The sequence below is a fragment of the Sinocyclocheilus rhinocerous genome, unplaced genomic scaffold, assembly GCF_001515625.1.
Source record: "Sinocyclocheilus rhinocerous isolate Xijiao unplaced genomic scaffold, SAMN03320098_v1.1 scaffold55, whole genome shotgun sequence".
In the NCBI taxonomy this organism is placed as follows: domain Eukaryota; kingdom Metazoa; phylum Chordata; class Actinopteri; order Cypriniformes; family Cyprinidae; genus Sinocyclocheilus; species Sinocyclocheilus rhinocerous.
In genome coordinates this window covers 378,410-398,119 of record NW_015647461.1, presented here as the reverse complement: position 1 = coordinate 398,119, position 19,710 = coordinate 378,410, and the positions used below count along the sequence as shown (strand labels likewise).

The window sequence follows — 19,710 nt, the reverse complement described above, 5'->3', positions numbered from 1 at the left end:
TTCTTCGTGGACTTTAGGGACTCTTTCTCAAAGATCACCGTTTCCATGAAAATATTTAGCATTATTAAAATATTTTCAACACTGATAATAGCAAATGTTTCTTGAGCGCAAAATTAGCATACAGTATTAGAATGGTTTCTGAACAACCATCACAAGAATACATTTTATATTAAAATATATTAAAATAGAAAACAATTATTTTCAAATGTAATAACACAAATAAATGCTGCTTTGGTGAGCATAAAAGACTTCTAAAACTTCAAAAAAAAAAAATTTTTAATCTTACCAACCCCAAACTTTTGAACGGAAGCGTATTATGTAGCCTACATTTATATAATATGTGACCCTGGACAATAAATCTCAATTTCGAAAAATTGACACTTAAGACTGGTTTTGTGGTCCAGGGTCACATATAAAAGCGTATATAATCTACACACTAAGGTTTGCTAAATTAGTTGGTGTTTCCAAACAGGTTTACCAAACATTTTTTTCAACAATTGTTAAACCTCAAACTATATAATAAAGGAATCACAGAAGAACCATAGTGTTTACACTCTTCAAGACAAAAAACGTACAAAGTCCCTGCATTTTAAACTGAGATGGAAGAAAGTTCCTTAACATCAAACATTTTTCCACACATCTTTTATAAGATATCAGATTTCTGAAATGAAAGTTGAGGAGCAGTGAAGAGAGCTGATTGACACGGACTCACCACTCAGAGTCCACAGGTGTGATGTCAATGCGAGGGGGTGTAATGAAGGGCAGTGTAGTTGGTCTTGCCATGATCTCGTCATCTGGACTGCGGGACCTCTCCGTCTGCCGCCATGATAAAGGAGGCAACTGCAGGTTACCGGAGAAACGACGCCGCCTCCGCCGCAGGTCTACCCCCAGCGTGCAACCCGAAGATGTGAAAGATTCACTTAGTCTGCAGTCTGGAGGCTCTTTACTGTCCTGGAGTTTAAAAAAAAGAGAGAGGTAGCTATGCAATGCCATGTCAGCAGATGAGGTTATTTTGATGACAAGAGTTGTACTGTACATGTTCGGCCAGTTACATAGGAGTTGTATATTTACAATAAAATAAAAGCAAGTAAGAAAGAGAGAGAAATGAGAGGGCAACAAGGAAAATCGCTTTCAGTGGATAAAGATTTGAGTGAATGAGACAAATTAAGACATTGTAATGTATTTCATACCACTAGAGGGCGCCAAAGCATTTCACTCAACATCAACTTCTCAACTCAACTTCTACGTTTCTTGAAAATACATAAAAGGGCATTTAACAGAAGACTGTTGTACAGACAAAAGCTCTAGATGTGGTAAAGTCTAAATAAAACAGAAAATAGCTGTAATTAATATTTTAAATATTTGGATTAGACGTATCAGGTAAATCTGTACAGTCTATACGAGTGCTGTTACAAAATTAAAACAAGCACAAAAACGTGATATCGTACACTTATGTTTTTTGTATGTGATATATTTTTAGATGAATATTAAAGTACTGATTAGCAAAGTACTACCACCTAAAAACAAACATATTACCAAGATACTTCCATTGTACATTTTGTAAGGAAAGGGAAAGACAAAAAACTCCACCACAGAGCTGAGATATGAGAAACACTGCATTGATTGATATGCTGTAGTCGCTCTAATAAATTTTCCATTACCGCTGTGTTCCGGCGTGCACGCTGTTCATTTGTGTGTACTGCAAAACCATGACAAGCCAAGAATTCTTTCAATTTAGTCATCCTCACGAGGTGCGCACAAAACAAACATACACACAACAAAACCAGTAGTCAGATTCACCAACAAAATGACTCATATGCACTGGTTCTAGTTCAGTTTGAATAGTGTCATGAGTCTTTCTCTGAGGTTATGCGAATAAAATATTTTCTCTTCCTTTATCACATACATACATGTAAACAGCAAAATTCTAAGACACCACACGCTCTCAAACATAAAGTGATACCTTTCATAAGGTAATATGTACCTTTAAGGTACTAATATGTATAATTTAGGGTTAAATAGGGTAAAAAGATGTACCTTTTAGTTTCTGTACCTTACAGTACCACCCCAATGACAGCTTTGTATTTTTTAAGTACTTTTTTGATTATTTTTGTTTTCTGCACTATTTCATTTGATATTTTATTGTATTTTATAAATATTAAAAGCATTTCATCTTACCAGCAAACAGACACATGCACATAATAATGTTATATAATTTTTCATAATTTTTTTCATATAATCATTTTAATCATAATTTTAATTCATATAATTTTTTCCACATTTCATTATACCAAATACACAAAATAATGTTATTTTTAGCAACATCATATGACCCCTTTAAAATTGCAGTACTAAAATAAAATAAAATGTATTCATGTATTTACATACAGTGTCTGTATGCATTTATAAATGTATTTTCCTAATTTCAAATTTATTTATATACAACATCCAATATTTAAGTTCTAGCTTTGTGCATGTAAAACCATTCACACTATGCTGTGTGCTGTGCTGTTCCAACACAGTAGTAGTGAGCATGATGGGAAGATATGCGGGCAGCTGAAGATGTTTGATAGCAGACCAACACTGGCTGGAAAGCAAAAGAACTCACCAGCAACTGATATCATCAGTACACAGCTGAGAAAAGAAGAAGAGTGTTTCTGCATCATCTGTCAGGAACCACAAGAAAAAAACTCTCAGAAGTGAACAGAGCTCCATGTTATGAATAGGAACACTGTTGACAGGAGCTGCCAAAAAGCTCATCTAAACAGACAAAGCTGAAAAGCTCTGGATGCTAAGACAAGAAAACACTCCTACACCCCTCTTTACTAGAACCAATTCAAGGAGAGCGATTCATCTGAAAACAGAGCAGGTGGAGGCTAAATGATGCCCTAACCCAGTGGTTCTCAACCTTTTTTTCCACCAGGCCGCAATCAGCCAGACCAGGGATGACCAAGGTGACCTCCTGAGATTCCCTGTGTCTGGAACACTCTGCGGTCAGCTCACAGCCAACGCCTGCAGTCACCCGAGACCACATTCTTTTTTTAATTCATTAGACTAATGCAGCAGCTCTCCGAGCTATAAAACAGCCCTGTGCTCTACGGACAACCTTTTCTCCTTCAAACTAAAATTACCCAAAGCACAGACACTCAAGCAAAATACCTTTGACTATATGATGCTTGACTCTCTTTGAAAGAAAAAAACTGTGTTTCATCAAACACAGAACATTTATGGACCAAACAGCATATGATGTGATTGCCAAAATATTAACATTTCAGTAGTCCAGCAGTTCTCATTTCTAGTCCCGGTGAACCCATCACTCTGCACATTTTGTATGTCTCTTTTATCTGACACATTTAGTTCAGTTCATGGAGTTCAATAAAATTCTACAAAATTAACCACTGCTGTAGTCGATAACAATAAAAGTGTAGTTTAACAACATTCAACACCAGAACAAAAAACTAATAATATTGAACACTCTCCTATGTAATAAATAAAAATAAATAAAAATAACATTATTATTTAATAACCTCAAATGGTTTGAATGTGTTTTTATCTTTGATCATTATGTTGTACAGCACTTTTTTTTTCAGTCTTGTGACTGTTTTAAATGTGCTTTATAAATAAACGAACTAGAACTAGAAATATTGCTGTCAAACGATTAATCGCATACAAAATAAAAGTTTTTGTTTGCATAATATACGTATGTGTGTGTTCTGTGTATATTTATACACATAATACACATATTTATTATGTATACATAAATACACACACAGTATATATTTTGAAAATATTTACATGTATTTACATGTCTATATTCATATAATTTATATTATAAATTTATTTATAATAATAATAATTATTATTATTATTATTATTATTATTATTGCTTTTAATTTTAATACTGACAACTATTATTTATATTGTTGGTTAGTACTAAAATGTGTTATTTAACGTTATAATAATAATAAATATAAAAATTGTTGAATATATAAAAAATAAATAAAGTTGTTATTATTATTACTAGATAGCCTGTCAGGTTTTGAATCAAAGTGTGTTAGGAACCTTGGTGTTCTCTTAGACAGTCGGCTCACTCTAGAGAAGCATGTCTCCTCGGTTGTTGCTTCTAGCTTTTTTCAGCTCCGCTTACTTTCTAAAATCAAACATTTACTTATCGGAATTGCTGCATCCTTACAACCCTACCAGAGATTTAAGATCTGGTAATCAAAACCTACTTATGGTTCCTTCCACTAGGCTGAAATGCAGAGGAGATAGAGCTTTTTCGGTGATGGGCCCTAGATTATGGAACAGCCTGCCAGCGCACCTCAGAGCTGCTCCAGCTCCATTTGTTTGAATGTGTTTTTATCTTTGATCATTATGTTGTACAGCACTTTTTTTTTCAGTCTTGTGACTGTTTTAAATGTGCTTTATAAATAAACGAACTAGAACTAGAAATATTGCTGTCAAACGATTAATCGCATACAAAATAAAAGTTTTTGTTTGCATAATATATGTGTGTGTTCTGTGTATATTTATTATGTATACATAAATACACATATTTATTATGTATACATAAATACACACACAGTATATATTTTGAAAATATTTACATGTATTTACATGTCTATATTCATATAATTTATATTATAAATAAATATATGCAATAAATAAATATAACCTATTGTTCTGAAATATATACATGCATGTGTGTGTATTTATATATTCATAATAAATATACACAGCACACATACATATATTGTGTAAACAAAAACTTTTATTTTGGATGCGATTTATCGTTTGACAGCACTAATTATTATTATTATTATTATTATTATTATTGTTATAATTATTATAAAATTCAGTTTTCAAGTATATCCCATTAGGTAAACAGTAATACTTAATATTGAGTAATGCTAATTAATGTTAATTATTATTAATATTGTCGGTTAATTCTAGTAATATATACATTGCTATTTGCTACCCATATACCACTCCTCGGCTACAGAACTGAGTCGGTACTGCACTGAATGAAGACTGCCATCGTTACTTTTTTTTTATCAACTTTTGAAATTCCTAGCATAAATCTACAGAAAAATTATTCTATAGGCCTATACAAAACCCAAGTGAAAAGAAGACATGCTTTCACAACTAATTACATGTAATCCTATAACAAATCCTGTATAATGAGGAAGTAGCTTAACTATGTTTAGTACCTTTCTGAATGACTATTAGTCCCATTATCCCAAAGCAGATAAAGAGGATAATTAAAGGTGACTGGAGAGACAGAAGAGACACATCACACTATGGATGTGAGTTCAAGGGTTCACCTCATAAACCAAGAGTTCAATTAATTGGACAGACCCAACGGAGACTATGCAGGCAGAATTCTAAATAATGCCTGTAACAGAATAAGAATTGTATCCACTAATAACTGACAGTCAAAATATCCATTACATTCCATATGCACTTATAATAGTGACAAAAAAAACCTTCCATCACAAAGTTTTAAGCTTTCAAGGGCTTAGTCAAAGACATGGCTTAGCAATCCAAACTAAGTTGACCAAGCCAAATTATTGAAACACAAACCGAGAAATACCTCAAATATTGGACAGAAGCAACACCACAACACAGTGCATTGGAAAGCTATTTATCCCTAAACAAAGAGTGCAAACTGGTGGAATATTTGAGCAGAGTGACTAGGAAAAGTATCCAAAGATACATGCAGACAGGGACAGGCATGAAAGATGACAGACTGTGTCCCCACTGCATGAAGTGGAAACAGAAGTGCACATTTTGACCTCATGTTTGAACTACACAGACCAGGGACACTTCATTTCATAGCCCACCCCAAAGACTTCTGAAAGCACACAAGGACAAACTCTCAGGCCTGCAAGGTGAAACTCTAGAAAGCTAAATGCTATCTGCAAGCTATGAGAAGCCCTGACATCACAAAAAGGCAGGAACCAGCAGGAAATACCAACCATAAAATGACATCAGGTATAAAATGTCTTGTTTGTTTAAAAGTCAAGCATACACCGCTCTGTATAGCCAAATCATTTGCGAAAATAAGTTTGGAACACCACTCTGACAATCAAATTCAAGGGCCAGAAGTAACTGTCATAAATAAATATTAATAATGAGTAATAGATGGGGACCCTTCTGCTGCAAAACAGAATTCTGTGCAAAATACTGCCATACATAATATTAGCAATACTTTGCCAATATAAGCTTCTTTTTACCATTCCAATAAAACTACTTGAATCTTATTCTGATAGTGAGAGAGAAAAAGAATCCTGCTGCTGCTTGACATTTATGTCACTGCTTCTGTGGCTTTATCAGATGAGCCCAACACGATTGCACAAACAGAACATGTATTTTATCACATATCCTGCTGCTAACAAGAGGGTTTGTCAAACATCAATATGTGACAAGCAGGGAGCAAACGAAGAAGCAAGAGGCAAAGAAAGGAGAGAGCACAGAGGAAGGCTCAGTAGATCAAGAGTAGAGCACTCAAACTGGATCTGTGCCCATCCATCTCATGGCTGAGCAGGAAACCAGGAATACAACACCAGACACAATACATAATAGGCAGTTCTATCTGGCAGCATCCTAACTGAACCTCATAAGTGACTAATTTGGAACGCTCTACATAGGCAGCAATCCTTGAACAACACAAATAGCATGCCACGTGGGAGTGATAGTCTAATAAGCATAAAATACACAGCACACACAAATATTGGGTAAAATAACTAACTGTAGCCTAAACTAGGTGATATGTATACTGCTTCAAAATATTAGCCGGTCCCATCAGGATTTCAGGATATTTTGTGATTTTTGCTATTAAAATTTTGTGCTGGAAATTTGCGAAATGTTTTCGGGTGTGCGTCAGTCAGTGGGTATCGCATTAAATTAATAGTTCACCTAAAAATATAAATTCTGTCATTAATTACTCACCCTCATGTCGTTCCAAACACATAAGACAAAAACGCAACTACCACGTTTAAGGCCCAGAAAAAATCGATAGAAAGGACATCGCTAAAATAGTCCATGTGACATCAGTGGTTCAATGGTAATTTTATGAAGCTACAATAATATTTTTGTGTGCAAAGAAAACAAAAATAACGACTTTATTCAACATTTCTTCTCTTCCATGTCAGACTTTGACATGGTACTCTTGTGAACGCGTGTCGACTGACACGGAAGAGAAGAGAAGTTATTTTTGTTTTCTTTGCACACAAAAAGTATTCTCGTAGCTTCATAAGATTACGGTTGAACCAAAGTGTACACCAAACTGACCAGGTCATGTGATTTCAGAAAACGAGGCTTACATCATATTTCGAAACGAAAGCTGATCTCGATTCAGTTTAATCTTTTAGGTTATTAAATGTTGAGAGGACTTTTCTTTACGTTCCTTTAAGTTTAAGTTCTTTAACATCTTTAATGATATTTCATGATATATTAGATCACACTTTAATGATGCTTTTATACCTATGCATTCTAACCCTAACCCATTCTCAATGCATTTACAGTACAATGCTTTAAAACAATCACTGTTGAGACTCGGTTTAATTAATTAGACGTTTCCCATCACTACTATTATAAATGTGTTTATTTCTAAAGATTTATTTTGCCTTAACTGCCATTTTGGCTTTATTTTTTCCACTGAACTTATCTCAATGTTTCATACAGTAGGATTGCATTTTCTATAAAGGACATATACCACGCTGCCTTAGAATTTGGAAAACTATATATTTTAGGTGGCAGCATAATTAAAATACTTAGATATTAGATCAGCATTTGCATCCACGATGCCTTAAAATGCAACCCAAATAAGAAAATCACTAGGTTTTGGATCAAAGCATATGTTTACTCACTCCAAAACCAGAACAAATACTCCAAAACCAGAATTCTCTGCAATATAAATTCAAAAATATTGAGTCTGATAGTGCTCTGCGGTTTATATTCAATATTTTATGTTAACAATCAATTTGTATGAGCCTTGTGGTTACACAATCAATCTATTACATTTCATGTCTTCATCATGTCAGCCATTGGCAACAGCCTCTATCAATTTTTAAACAGCTCTGTGAGCTCAATGTAATGGGTTCAAGGCCACAGACCAGACTGCAGCACATTTAAAGAACAATCTCATCATAGAAAATAGACTGAAGAACGTTCAGGTGGAGAGTTAAATCAGAGTGCTGATAAAGGATCAGCTTTACACTTACCATGTGCTGATAGAAAAAGTATGTGCTATATCTACTGGGATGGAGTGAAGGGACTTGCACAGGAATTTTGAGATAGACAAAGGAGCACAGAAAGCAAAGAAAGTGTCAAAAAGTTGAGAAACGTTCAATGTTATGCAAATGAGATATGGAAAAAAAACGCTGGCCAACAGTTAATAGTTGTGATGTAAAGGAGTGACATCAATCAAAAATGTTTCAAAATCTGAGTTTCTGATATATTCAGGCCTTACATTACATTGTTACATATTACTAGTATTTGCACATTTTTACTCTAGCTAGGTTAGTAGTAATTAATAAAAAAAAATAAACATGAACTTATCAAATTTTCATTTTGAACTTAACTTTTAATTTCTGCTACAAATCAACAACAACAAAAAGTGACAATGAAGTGCACAATATCTTTAATGTGCGATGACAGTACGCATTTGTCTTTGTGTGCATGCGAGAGTAAGAAGACTAATGTCATAATTTCCTTGAAAAGTCTCCTGCAAAAGACAAACGTCCTACTAAAATTTTTAATCTTCATGTCAAAAAGAGACCTTTGGTTTACCTCCTTAGATAATCCTCAAACACTGCTTCCACATGTCATCAGGCATTGATATTCACCAGCTAGTGTGTACTCCTTTGTAAGATGTATATGTTTGTTAGCTCAAGGTTAGTAATAATAAGGGCCATATAGTTCTAATATTTTATTATAGTAAATAGTGGTTTCTATGTGATGTACAATGATGGTTATTAAACATTTACATTTGGTTAATCTTGAATATTTGGTTACTTCCTTTGTAATAAGGATAGTGTTTTGCAAGGTCAACTGGCACGACACAAAAGACCACAAAGACAAAAGCTGTTGAAAACACTACAAGACACATACAGGAAATCAGGCAGCATGCAAACCAAGAGGAAGCCAGAGATAATAAAGAGATCCGTACAGTCAAAAAAAGAGTGTTGAACAAGTGAGGGGATGAGTAAGAGACATGAAGGAAATGCAGTATATCTTCACTATTTATCTTTACAGACACACATCTTCCTACAGTCTGATTGTCAAGGAACACTTTGTATGGTTTGATCACTGACTCAGCTCTTATCTAGGGACAATTTCTCTGCACCTCTCCATCTCCTCTACATTCCTTTTTAACTTTCCCCATTCCTTCCCAAGTCATTTTCTTCCCTACCTCAGGGATATATATCCACTTTTTTCGTCCTTGTCTTCACATATGCTTGCAACAACCATTATAAAGACATTTTAGGCAATAACCATAATATTTTAAGAGATGGAGTTCCTGAATTGACTAGTGGATTCAGTGACTCACCCATAATGACAGTCACATGCTTTGCTCCTGAATGAATGTTTGGAATGAGCCAGTTCAATGATTGACTCATTAGGTTCGTCCCAATTTGTGTAGTTAGGCAATATTCTGTGCCTTTTTGTAGTATAGATATTAAGAGTAGTATAGTTATTAAATCTACTCAAAGACAGTTACTTGTTGCCACCTAGGGGTGTATCGATGTAACCTTAATAAAGGGTAACTGAAAAATCCCCAACATCAATGCACAGACTGACAGTTTTCTAAAACACACAAACACAGACAAGCAGAGTGATACAAGTCACACAAGTGGACTAAATATCAGCCTTCCTGGTGCAGTGCACGGCCAATCACACAGTATGTCAGAATATAGAATTATAAATCAGCCCCCTTAAGTATATCCACAGGTGTCCCCCAAGGATCTATTCTGGGTTCAATGCTTTTTACATTGTATATCAATGATCTTCCATCTGTTTGTCCCAACACTAACTCCCAAATGTATGCGGACAACACTTATTTAAATTTTTGGAAATACATGATTCTGTATCAATAGTACTCACCTCATTAGGTGACACAGTCAGAACGCTCCGGCTTTTCCTCATCTTCTATGAAGTTTTCCTTTCCCTGTCTTGCACAGGCCTGCTCCGCTGACACTCCTGCACAAAACATCAACACAAACCCACACAATCAACTCTCGCAGCAAAGACAGAAAGAACAGAAGAAAGAAAAGACATCTGACCTTGCTTGCTCGTGAGAGAGATGCCTCAGGGTAAAGGATCTATTCTGGGTTCAATGCTTTTTACATTGTATATCAATGATCTTCCATCTGTTTGTCCCAACACTAACTCCCAAATGTATGCGGACAACACTTATTTATATTTTTGGAAATACATGATTCTGTATCAATAGTACTCACCTCATTAGGTGACACAGTCAGAACGCTCCGGCTTTTCCTCATCTTCTGTGAAGTTTTCCTTTCCCTGTCTTGCACAGGCCGCTGACACTCCTGCACAAAACATCAACACACACCCACACAATCAACTCTCGCAGCAAAGACAGAAAGAACAGAAGAAAGAAAAGACATCTGACCTTGCTTGCTCGTGAGAGAGATGCCTCAGGGTAATGTATGGAGAATCTTTCGCTATTCTTCTGTGAGAGTGATAAAGAGAGCAGCACAGTTTGTCTGCAGTCTGACAGTGACAAGCATCTCTTAAACCCTCACAGCCACCTCTTTATCAGCTTTTGCGCTCAATATTTTTTCCAGCCTGTCTAAACTGACTTGCAAAAGTGATGTTAAGATATCCCTGTACAGAGACTGTTATGGAAGCATTTTTACATCCCTTGTGTATGATTCACTTCTGTAAAATTCAAACAGCAGGGATTTACACTCCAAAACCACATGGGTCAATATTATTTATTTAAAAAGCAGTACATAAGGGTGAAAGTGTGTAATTTCTGGGCCACTAATGGTGCCAAAATACCCTTTGTTAAGCCACACCTTAAAATTGTTAGTGACCAATCCTACCTTAGCAGCTGTTGCCATGCACCATTTTGCACTTGTCTAATGCAAGTCTTTGAATGATGTGAATGCTTGAAAATGTTTATCAGTTCTACAGAAATGAACCAGAAATATTGTAAATCATCGCTGCTGGGTCATTTATTACCGCCAAAATGAAAATAATAAGAAAAATAGTTTTTTTACACTAATGTTATTGTAATGTAATTGTAGTGAAAAGATGTTACCCTGATTTTGATTGTCTTAAGTTAGATGCATGTTATGTTGTTTCTTTCAAACAAAAAATGATTGATATATATACTTTGCAATATCATAATTTATTCCATCCCACATCTTAATAATTTTCAATCAATTTTTACTGCTTGAATTATGCTATTTACATAAGTCTATAGTTGAGATTTTCTGGGTGGGTCATTCTGTAAACAGTGCAAGAGAAGGGTCATTTAGAGGATCCTGCTCTTCTATGATCGTGTACTGAATGAGAATTATTATACAGATGGGCTGGTTTTTATAGCTGAGCAAATATGTGACTCTGAATGAACGAAATATTGCAAACCAGTTTGAATGTGATTTTCAAAAAGCAACATTAACCAGCAGGAAAATAATACATTGACAATGTGCTGTTGCTGTAAATTGGAGCTGCTCAACTGTAAAGACACCAAACGCTTTTGAAAATTAAATTTAAGGAACATTCTATGGAAGAAAAAAAACAAACAAGAACACGGTCTGAATGAAGCATATCTACAGGTCAGAATGCATCAGGTGTAGAAAATAAATACATGTTTTGTCTGCACAATCTCTACAGTAGTTTACAGTCGGCTCAACTCAGGCCTGTCATCATCTTGTCAATCTTTTTTTATTCTATTGGCATATTCTATTTAGTGTCATAAGAAGTGTTTTATTTCCCACCAAGTAAACATTAATGAACTTAGCTGAACATCTTGTTTTTTATTTAGTCGTCTTGAAGAGTCTGTCTGCAGCCACTGCCAAGGTTCTCTCTTCAGTATCTCTTTAAGGTTGTGTTCTCTTGTCAATCTGTCAGCCACTTCTGTGCCTAGCTCAATCCAAAGTCACTGAATGCAACGGACAGTCCAGGCCGTGGGGAATTGGGAATTTGGCAGCTGTCTCTCAACAGCTGAAAGCCTGAAAAACATGACTCCATAACCACTTTCTATTGATTTGACCTCTGCTTTCTTACCCTGTCTGTTCAGTGTGCTCTCAGCATCCTGGCCATACTGACATTAACCAGAGAAGGAGTTAGATGGCCTGTCTTTAAATATTGCCACTGTCACTGAATTCATGCAGCGTGTAAAGGTGTCTAGCGGCATGTGTGTCTTTTATATGAGTCACTCATCCTTAGACACTTACAAGGGGGAATTTCAATTTTTTTGACCAGTGAGCCACAAAAAGCATTATTTGACAATTAAATTATTTTAGGTGGCTTTCGATGTGGAAATGTTCATTTTCAACAACCAATCACTTGATATCAACATTTCATTGTGTTTCTGAAATCTGTGAATGTCTTGCCATTTGATTTGTTCAATATCAGTGCAAAAAAAATACTTCACACAATTACGGAAACACATTTTTGAGTACAAAATAAAACCGGTAACTGAGAGATATAAAATAATATAAAAATATATATATATATTTTATATATAATATATATAAAATTGCAGTTGTGACAAATGAAGTCACATTTTTATGACAAATAAAAGCCAAAGTTCTGTCATGAAACTCTAGATGGTGAAGTCTGATTGGTTCTAACTCAGTCTGACATAATGACATCATTATTCACATGCCACAGCTGATTGGTTTCTTTTCATATCAGCAGCCAATGAGCTTGCTGCTTAACATTCAAATATTTGGCTAGTGCTTGCTTTAGCACTTGCAGCACTCTTCATAAACCATCCACCTTCCCCAGCTCCACCTGTAGATCAGCTACAAGGTAATTTTATGTATGTTATATATTGGGGTTATTTCATAAATGCGCAGAAGCAATATTTCTTATATGCTCACAGCAGCATGTTGTGGATGTATTGGCTGTAGCAAGTCTCGGTACTTGCTCTGCCGCAGCAGCCGCAGCATAGCAGATCTATTCTACCAAGACATCAATATTGTCATGTACATTACCACCCCAAACTCTCAGAGAGTGACAGAAATTACATTGTGAGATATAAAATCACAACGTGAGTTTTAAAATTGCAGTTATAAGAAATGAAGTCGCAATTATGAGATATAAAATCACATTTAAGGGAAATATTGTAAAATTACATTGTGAGATATAATGTTGCATGATAAAATGATGTATACGGGATATTATTACTTGCTTAGATTTGTCTGGCTGAATGAGAGCCAAGAAGTTAAAGCTTAAAGGTAAAGCTGTACAAAAAAATCATCACCCTTTGAGCTTAGAGGTTCAAAGTGGTCTGCACTTTCAACTAGACTATTATCAGAAACTCTTGAAATTAAAGGCCCAGGACTCTGATAAACCTCGCATATCCATTTAAAGAATGGATGCACATGCACTGCAGCATCAGGAAAAACATCAGCTTAACAGATAATCCACAGTCTGATGGCCCAATTACCTATTTACCTATTCACCTCTCCCCATTCAAAGAGTAAATGAATGATAAATGTGTTCTAATGTAATACTGTAGCTGCTGCAATCTGCACAATCACCAGCCCACAAAAGAAATTGCCAGCTAAATTACCATTCCCATTAAATCAATACTCGCCCCCTACTAATTACAAAGTCTTGTACAGATGCAGAGCAAATATGTCAGCATATGTAGATCTCAAATCCTGTTTTTCTTTATGTTCTCACATAGACCTTAAGCTCAATTTCACACTAGTTTGTTATCTGGTTTATTATACAAATATTTGCATTTTGCATGGATTCTGATTGTATTGTCTTTGTATTTATATTCAGTTAAGCAAATAAACTAGTTAATATTATCAATAATATTATGTGGCTGTATATATTTCTTCATCTTCTTCGTATTTTGTAAAGCTGCTTTAGAATAACAAGTATTGTAAAAAGCACTTAATTGAATGGATTTTGAAATAAGACTTGGTTTTTCTTCAACATATAGGTCAAGTTTGTTGTTTCGCTCTTCGCTTGCTTTGCTCACTTTCCAACAACAATTGAGCTTTAAAACAGCCTTACATGCACTGACGAGTCTATTCTCATTAGACAGTCACATGAAAGGGTTATAATATTTGATGCGTCCTTTGAGCAACAGCGCAATCTGGTCCCACTGCTGTCGTTTTGCCGTTCTTCTGTGAAAGGCTCTGACATCCTGAAAATAATTACTGACTAAAGCTCTTCTTTTGCCAGATGTATTGACATACGACAGGCAGCATGTATAATGGCCCTTTCAAGCCGAGACAGAATGTTTCAGTGGTTAAACACAATTAGTTACAGTCTCCAAGCTAGGATCTGGGCCAGTTGGTCTAGATGGGTTTAACACAGAATTTAGCGTAGAAAACAAAATCTTTGGACAATGAGAATTTTTTGAAATTAAATTAGAAAGGTATTTTGCCCGTTCCAAAGAGATGGCTTCCTGAAATTTAGACAAGCTGCTCTGCAAAAGTTGATATGAAATTTGTAACTTATCCTTTTTCCATCTTCTTTCTGCCCTTCTGCAATCCTTCCTTAAAGCTTTAATGTTGTTATTAAACCATGGCTGATTTTTTGGTTTAGTCTTTTTGGATTTGAGAGGAGCAACTACATTTAAGATTGCTGAACAAGAGGAATTAAAACTATTTGTCAACTCATCAACACTTATATCCTGTGCTGCCAGGACACTGCTGTGAGCTAGCAGGGCTATAAAAGCTTTGGTGAACTGCAGGGCCGTGAAGGATCGAGAAAGATAAGTAGAAGACTGGTTTACAGGGCTAGAACAAGTAATCACACTGTCAAACAAAACCGGGCAGTGGTCAGACAGTCCGGCCTCATTAACAGTTACATTACTGACAGAGAAACCTGATGATAAAACAAGATCAAGAGTATGACCCAGCTTGTGTGTGGGACCTGAGACGTATTGCGTGAGATTAAAAGAGTCCAAAAGTTGAACAAAATCTCTTGAAAGAGGTCTCGAAGGACAACACAGATGTATATTAAAATCACCAACAATCAAGAGATTATCAGCACCTGGAACCACGTCGGAAAACTCCTTTAAAAAGTAATTGTTAGCTTTTGGAGGTCTGTATATCAAAACACAGAGTAGAGGACTGGAAAGCTCCACCTTGCACATTAAAACCTCAAAACTAGAGTAGACATCAACAGGCAAAAGTTTACATTTGAACAGGTCCTTAAAAATGACAGCAACTCCTCCACCCCAACTAGAAGTTAGGGCAGCTAGTAAAATGGTTACAGTATACAGGGGTAAGTTCCGATAGAGGGCTTAGATCATCTGCCATAAGCCAGGTTTCAGTAATAAATAAGAAGTCTAAATTGTTTGATAAAAAGAAGTCATTCAATAAAAATGTTTTGTTCGATACTGATCTTGCATTTATCAAGGCCGGACATCGGCCCTCCAGGACCGAGTTTGGGCACCCCTGGCTTAGATCATCAGCCGTAAGCCAGGTTTCGGAAATAAATAAGAAGTCTAAATTATTTGATAAAAAGAAGTCATTCAGTAAAAATGTTTTGTTCAATACTGATCTTGCATTTAGCAAGGCCATTTTAATCTCAAGCTTATTTGACTCTTGTAATGAGAAGTCATGCTGCGACGCCTCTGGTAGCGAGCGAAGGTGATTCAAGTTCGCCCCGCATGGGGATAAACAGCGTCGCCACGACGGTCGCTCATTAGACAATATTACAGGAATATTGCCTGGTATTGCAGTCATAGTCGACCGTGTACGCCGGGTAGAACGAGCGCTACGGTGAATATATCGTGATCGATGAAGAATCCCCAGACCAGCGCATCGTAGAAAAAAAAGTATCTGATGGCAGCATAACTGACCAATCATTCAATCGGATAAGTTCAGAGGACGTGAACGTAATTGCCATAGTCGGTAGAAATGGGGAGACATCAGAGAAGTGTCGTTCACTATTCCAAGTGACAATAATTCCCAGAACAGTCAGAAATAAACAGCAGACAGAGTACAAGTTCATAGTCAAATGTCCCATGGAGATAGACACTCACCGGGCAGATCCAAGGGAGTTCAATGGCATAATAATTATCCAAAACTTGCAGCCCAGATGCAGCAGACGTCCGAGGAAAATTCTGTGGCAAAGACTCCAATGAAGCAATCACAACACTGCGTTGCCGACACCCAGAGAATGACATAAACGGCAATATGTTAATCCAGAAGACGCCTTACACCAGGCCCGGTGTAGGCACCACTCCGACGGCAGCAGCGGTGCAAGATTCCCAGGTTAGCTTTAGCCTCAGATTGTAGACTGCTTGAATTTAATATTGCACCAATCGAGGGGAACTCAGCCAGAAGAGAAATTCTCGGTTATCACCAACTTGAAGACACCGTAAAAATAACATAAGATAACTAAAATAATAACATGATAAAATAAATAAATAAAAACAATAGGACCGGAGAGCAGCGGCAGACAATTCGCACTGCGTTCACTCAAACCGGAACTTCAAACAATCAAACCCCCTCACTACTCTCTCAGCCCCCTCACGCACAAACACTTCCTCCTAAAGGGATAGTTCAACAAAAAATTCTGTCATTATTTACTCACCCTCATGTCGTTCCAAACCTGTAAGACCTCCGTTCATCTTCAGAACACAAATTAAGATATTTTTGATGGAATCTGAGAGCTCTCTGACCCTCCCATAGACAGCAAGGGTCCTTACATGATCAAGGGTCAGAAACGTAGCAAGGAGATCGGTAAAATAATCCATGTGACATCAGGGGTTCAACCGTGATTTTACAAAGCTACGAGAATACTTTTTGTGCGCAAAAGAAAAAAAAAACGACATTATTCAACAATTCGTCTCCTCCGCGTCACCCTAGCGGCATTTTGGACAGTATCCACTGAACGTAAATTGTGTATGCTGTTCTGTGTCACCTCACTACGCGGATACGCTGTTTACGTCATTTACGCTTTGATTTGAACGAAAACAACGTATCCGCGTGGCGCAGCTGACACAAAACAACATATACTGTTTGCGTTCAGTGGATACTCTCCAAAATGGCGCTAGGGTGACGCGGAGGAGAGGAATTGTTGAATAAAGTTGTTATTTTTTTCTTTTGCGCACAAAAAGTATTCTCGTAGGGAGGGTCAGAGAGCTCTCAGAATGCATCAAAAATATCTTAATTTGTGTTCCAAAGATGAACGGAAGTCTTACGGGTTTGGAACAACATGAGGGTGAGTAATTAATGACAGAATTTTTTGGGGTGAACTATCCCTTTAATTTGAAACACCTCTGCTCAGTTATTATCATGACAGGTGGTAAAGAGAGCAGAACACCTCCAGAGAGAAGCAAACAGGTGGTGAAAGGACATATTTTCCCTACAAGCCATGATGTTCCTCCATTAACAGTTTGCAAAGCTCATCTGAACTGGTACAAGATACACACAGAAAACTTTAACAGGGCCAGGGGCATCATACAAATTTGGTAAAGTATTTACATGATCAAGGCTCAGAAACGTAGCAAGGAGATCGGTAAAATAATCCATGTGACATCAGGGGTTCAACCGTGATTTTACAAAGCTACGAGAATACTTTTTGTGCGCAAAAGAAAAAAAAAACGACATTATTCAACAATTCGTCTCCTCCGCGTCACCCTAGCGGCATTTTGGACAGTATCCACTGAACGTAAATTGTGTATGCTGTTCTGTGTCACCTCACTACGCGGATACGCTGTTTACGTCATTTACGCTTTGATTTGAACGAAAACAACGTATCCGCGTGGCGCAGCTGACACAAAACAACATATACTGTTTGCGTTCAGTGGATACTCTCCAAAATGGCGCTAGGGTGACGCGGAGGAGAGGAATTGTTGAATAAAGTTGTTATTTTTTTCTTTTGCGCACAAAAAGTATTCTCGTAGGGAGGGTCAGAGAGCTCTCAGAATGCATCAAAAATATCTTAATTTGTGTTCCAAAGATGAACGGAAGTCTTACGGGTTTGGAACAACATGAGGGTGAGTAATTAATGACAGAATTTTTTGGGGTGAACTATCCCTTTAATTTGAAACACCTCTGCTCAGTTATTATCATGACAGGTGGTAAAGAGAGCAGAACACCTCCAGAGAGAAGCAAACAGGTGGTGAAAGGACATATTTTCCCTACAAGCCATGATGTTCCTCCATTAACAGTTTGCAAAGCTCATCTGAACTGGTACAAGATACACACAGAAAACTTTAACAGGGCCAGGGGCATCATACAAGTTTGGTAAAGTATTATTAGGCTGATTAGACATTAGTGCTAAGAGGATACAGTAAGTGGCAATAAACCCCACCTTGTGAATATTAGATATTTGCTTCACAAAAGAAAAAACAGAGTTACAGTAGAAAATATACATTTTCAAACCTTTCTTTTCCAAATATTCCCATAATCTGGTGAGATTTTTGTATGAGCAAGTCCTGCAACAGATGGTATGACCCACACAGAGCCCTGAACTCAACCTCATCGAGTCAGTTTGGAATTGCATGAACAGACTAAAGCAAGTGAGAAAAATTCCAGGCAAAATCCATAGATGAACTATAGCAACATTTACAGGATGTTACTGTAACAACCAACCTGCAAACTACCTTAAAACTATGTTAATGTGTACTGTTTTGGAGGCACCAACAAGGCTGTTATCGTCAACTAAAACGAAAACTATTAAAAACATTTTTCTTAACTGAAATAAGGATGAAATAGAATAAAATATAATATTATATAAAAAAACTTTAAACAAAAATTATAAATTATTAAATGGAAATACAGTAAATAAAAACTAAGGGCCAGATTTACTAAACAGCGCAAATTAGCGTTAGAGCGCAATTCCATAAAAGCGCAGATGGGAGGGGAAAATTCTGCAGGTGATTTACTAACAAAGAACACAGATGCAGCCAGATCATTTCCATAATGACCAGCACAATCTACCAAGAGCAGCGCAAATTACCGCTTGCTTTAAGACATGCTTTTTTGGGCGTTAAATAATGGCGCAAATACCAGTAATTTGATGAGCGCAAACGTTAGCAAATCGCGTTGCGAGATTCATTTTAATACTCTCCTCCCATAAATTTTGCATCCGAAACGGAAACTCCTACAAATGCATATTCAATACGGTCAGGCACAAAAATATGTGTTCACTCCAAAAGACGGTTTGCGCTGGCGCAACCTGTTAGTAAATCCAAAAAAACATTATTTGGGCCATTTTTTTTTAAACATCTTCATTTGCAGCAAAAAACAATTGCACAGTACTGTGCTTCTTTTCTACTTATGGCTGACTTCTAAATGAGAATACAAAATGAGAATGTTTCTTTGAAAAACTACATCACACAGCTCAAACCTGCCTAACGCAGTGTAGCAAGGTGTGTATATATATATTATACACGCACACAAAGAAAAACAAGTAGATGAAATAGAAAAAATAGAAAGCTAGTTTTTTTTAATAAAAAAAGAAGATAAATAGATCAAGTAGAATTAAAATAGAATAGAAAGTGCTAGAGTTAGAGGGTCAAATAAA

At 36.4% G+C, this 19,710-nt stretch overlaps 1 protein-coding gene across 1 annotated transcript in view; it reads right to left on the bottom strand.

Moving 5' to 3' along the window:
* Positions 1–19,710, bottom strand: part of pde4ba (phosphodiesterase 4B, cAMP-specific a) — a 159,413-nt gene that overhangs the window by 120,900 nt on the left and 18,803 nt on the right. The window contains exons 2-3 of the mRNA XM_016513605.1: positions 10,108–10,203; positions 713–951 (exon numbers count right to left, since the gene is read on the bottom strand). Of these exons, the coding sequence (XP_016369091.1) occupies positions 713–951; positions 10,108–10,149 (281 nt within the window). The 5' untranslated portion in view covers positions 10,150–10,203. The remainder of the gene's footprint in view (positions 1–712; positions 952–10,107; positions 10,204–19,710) is intronic.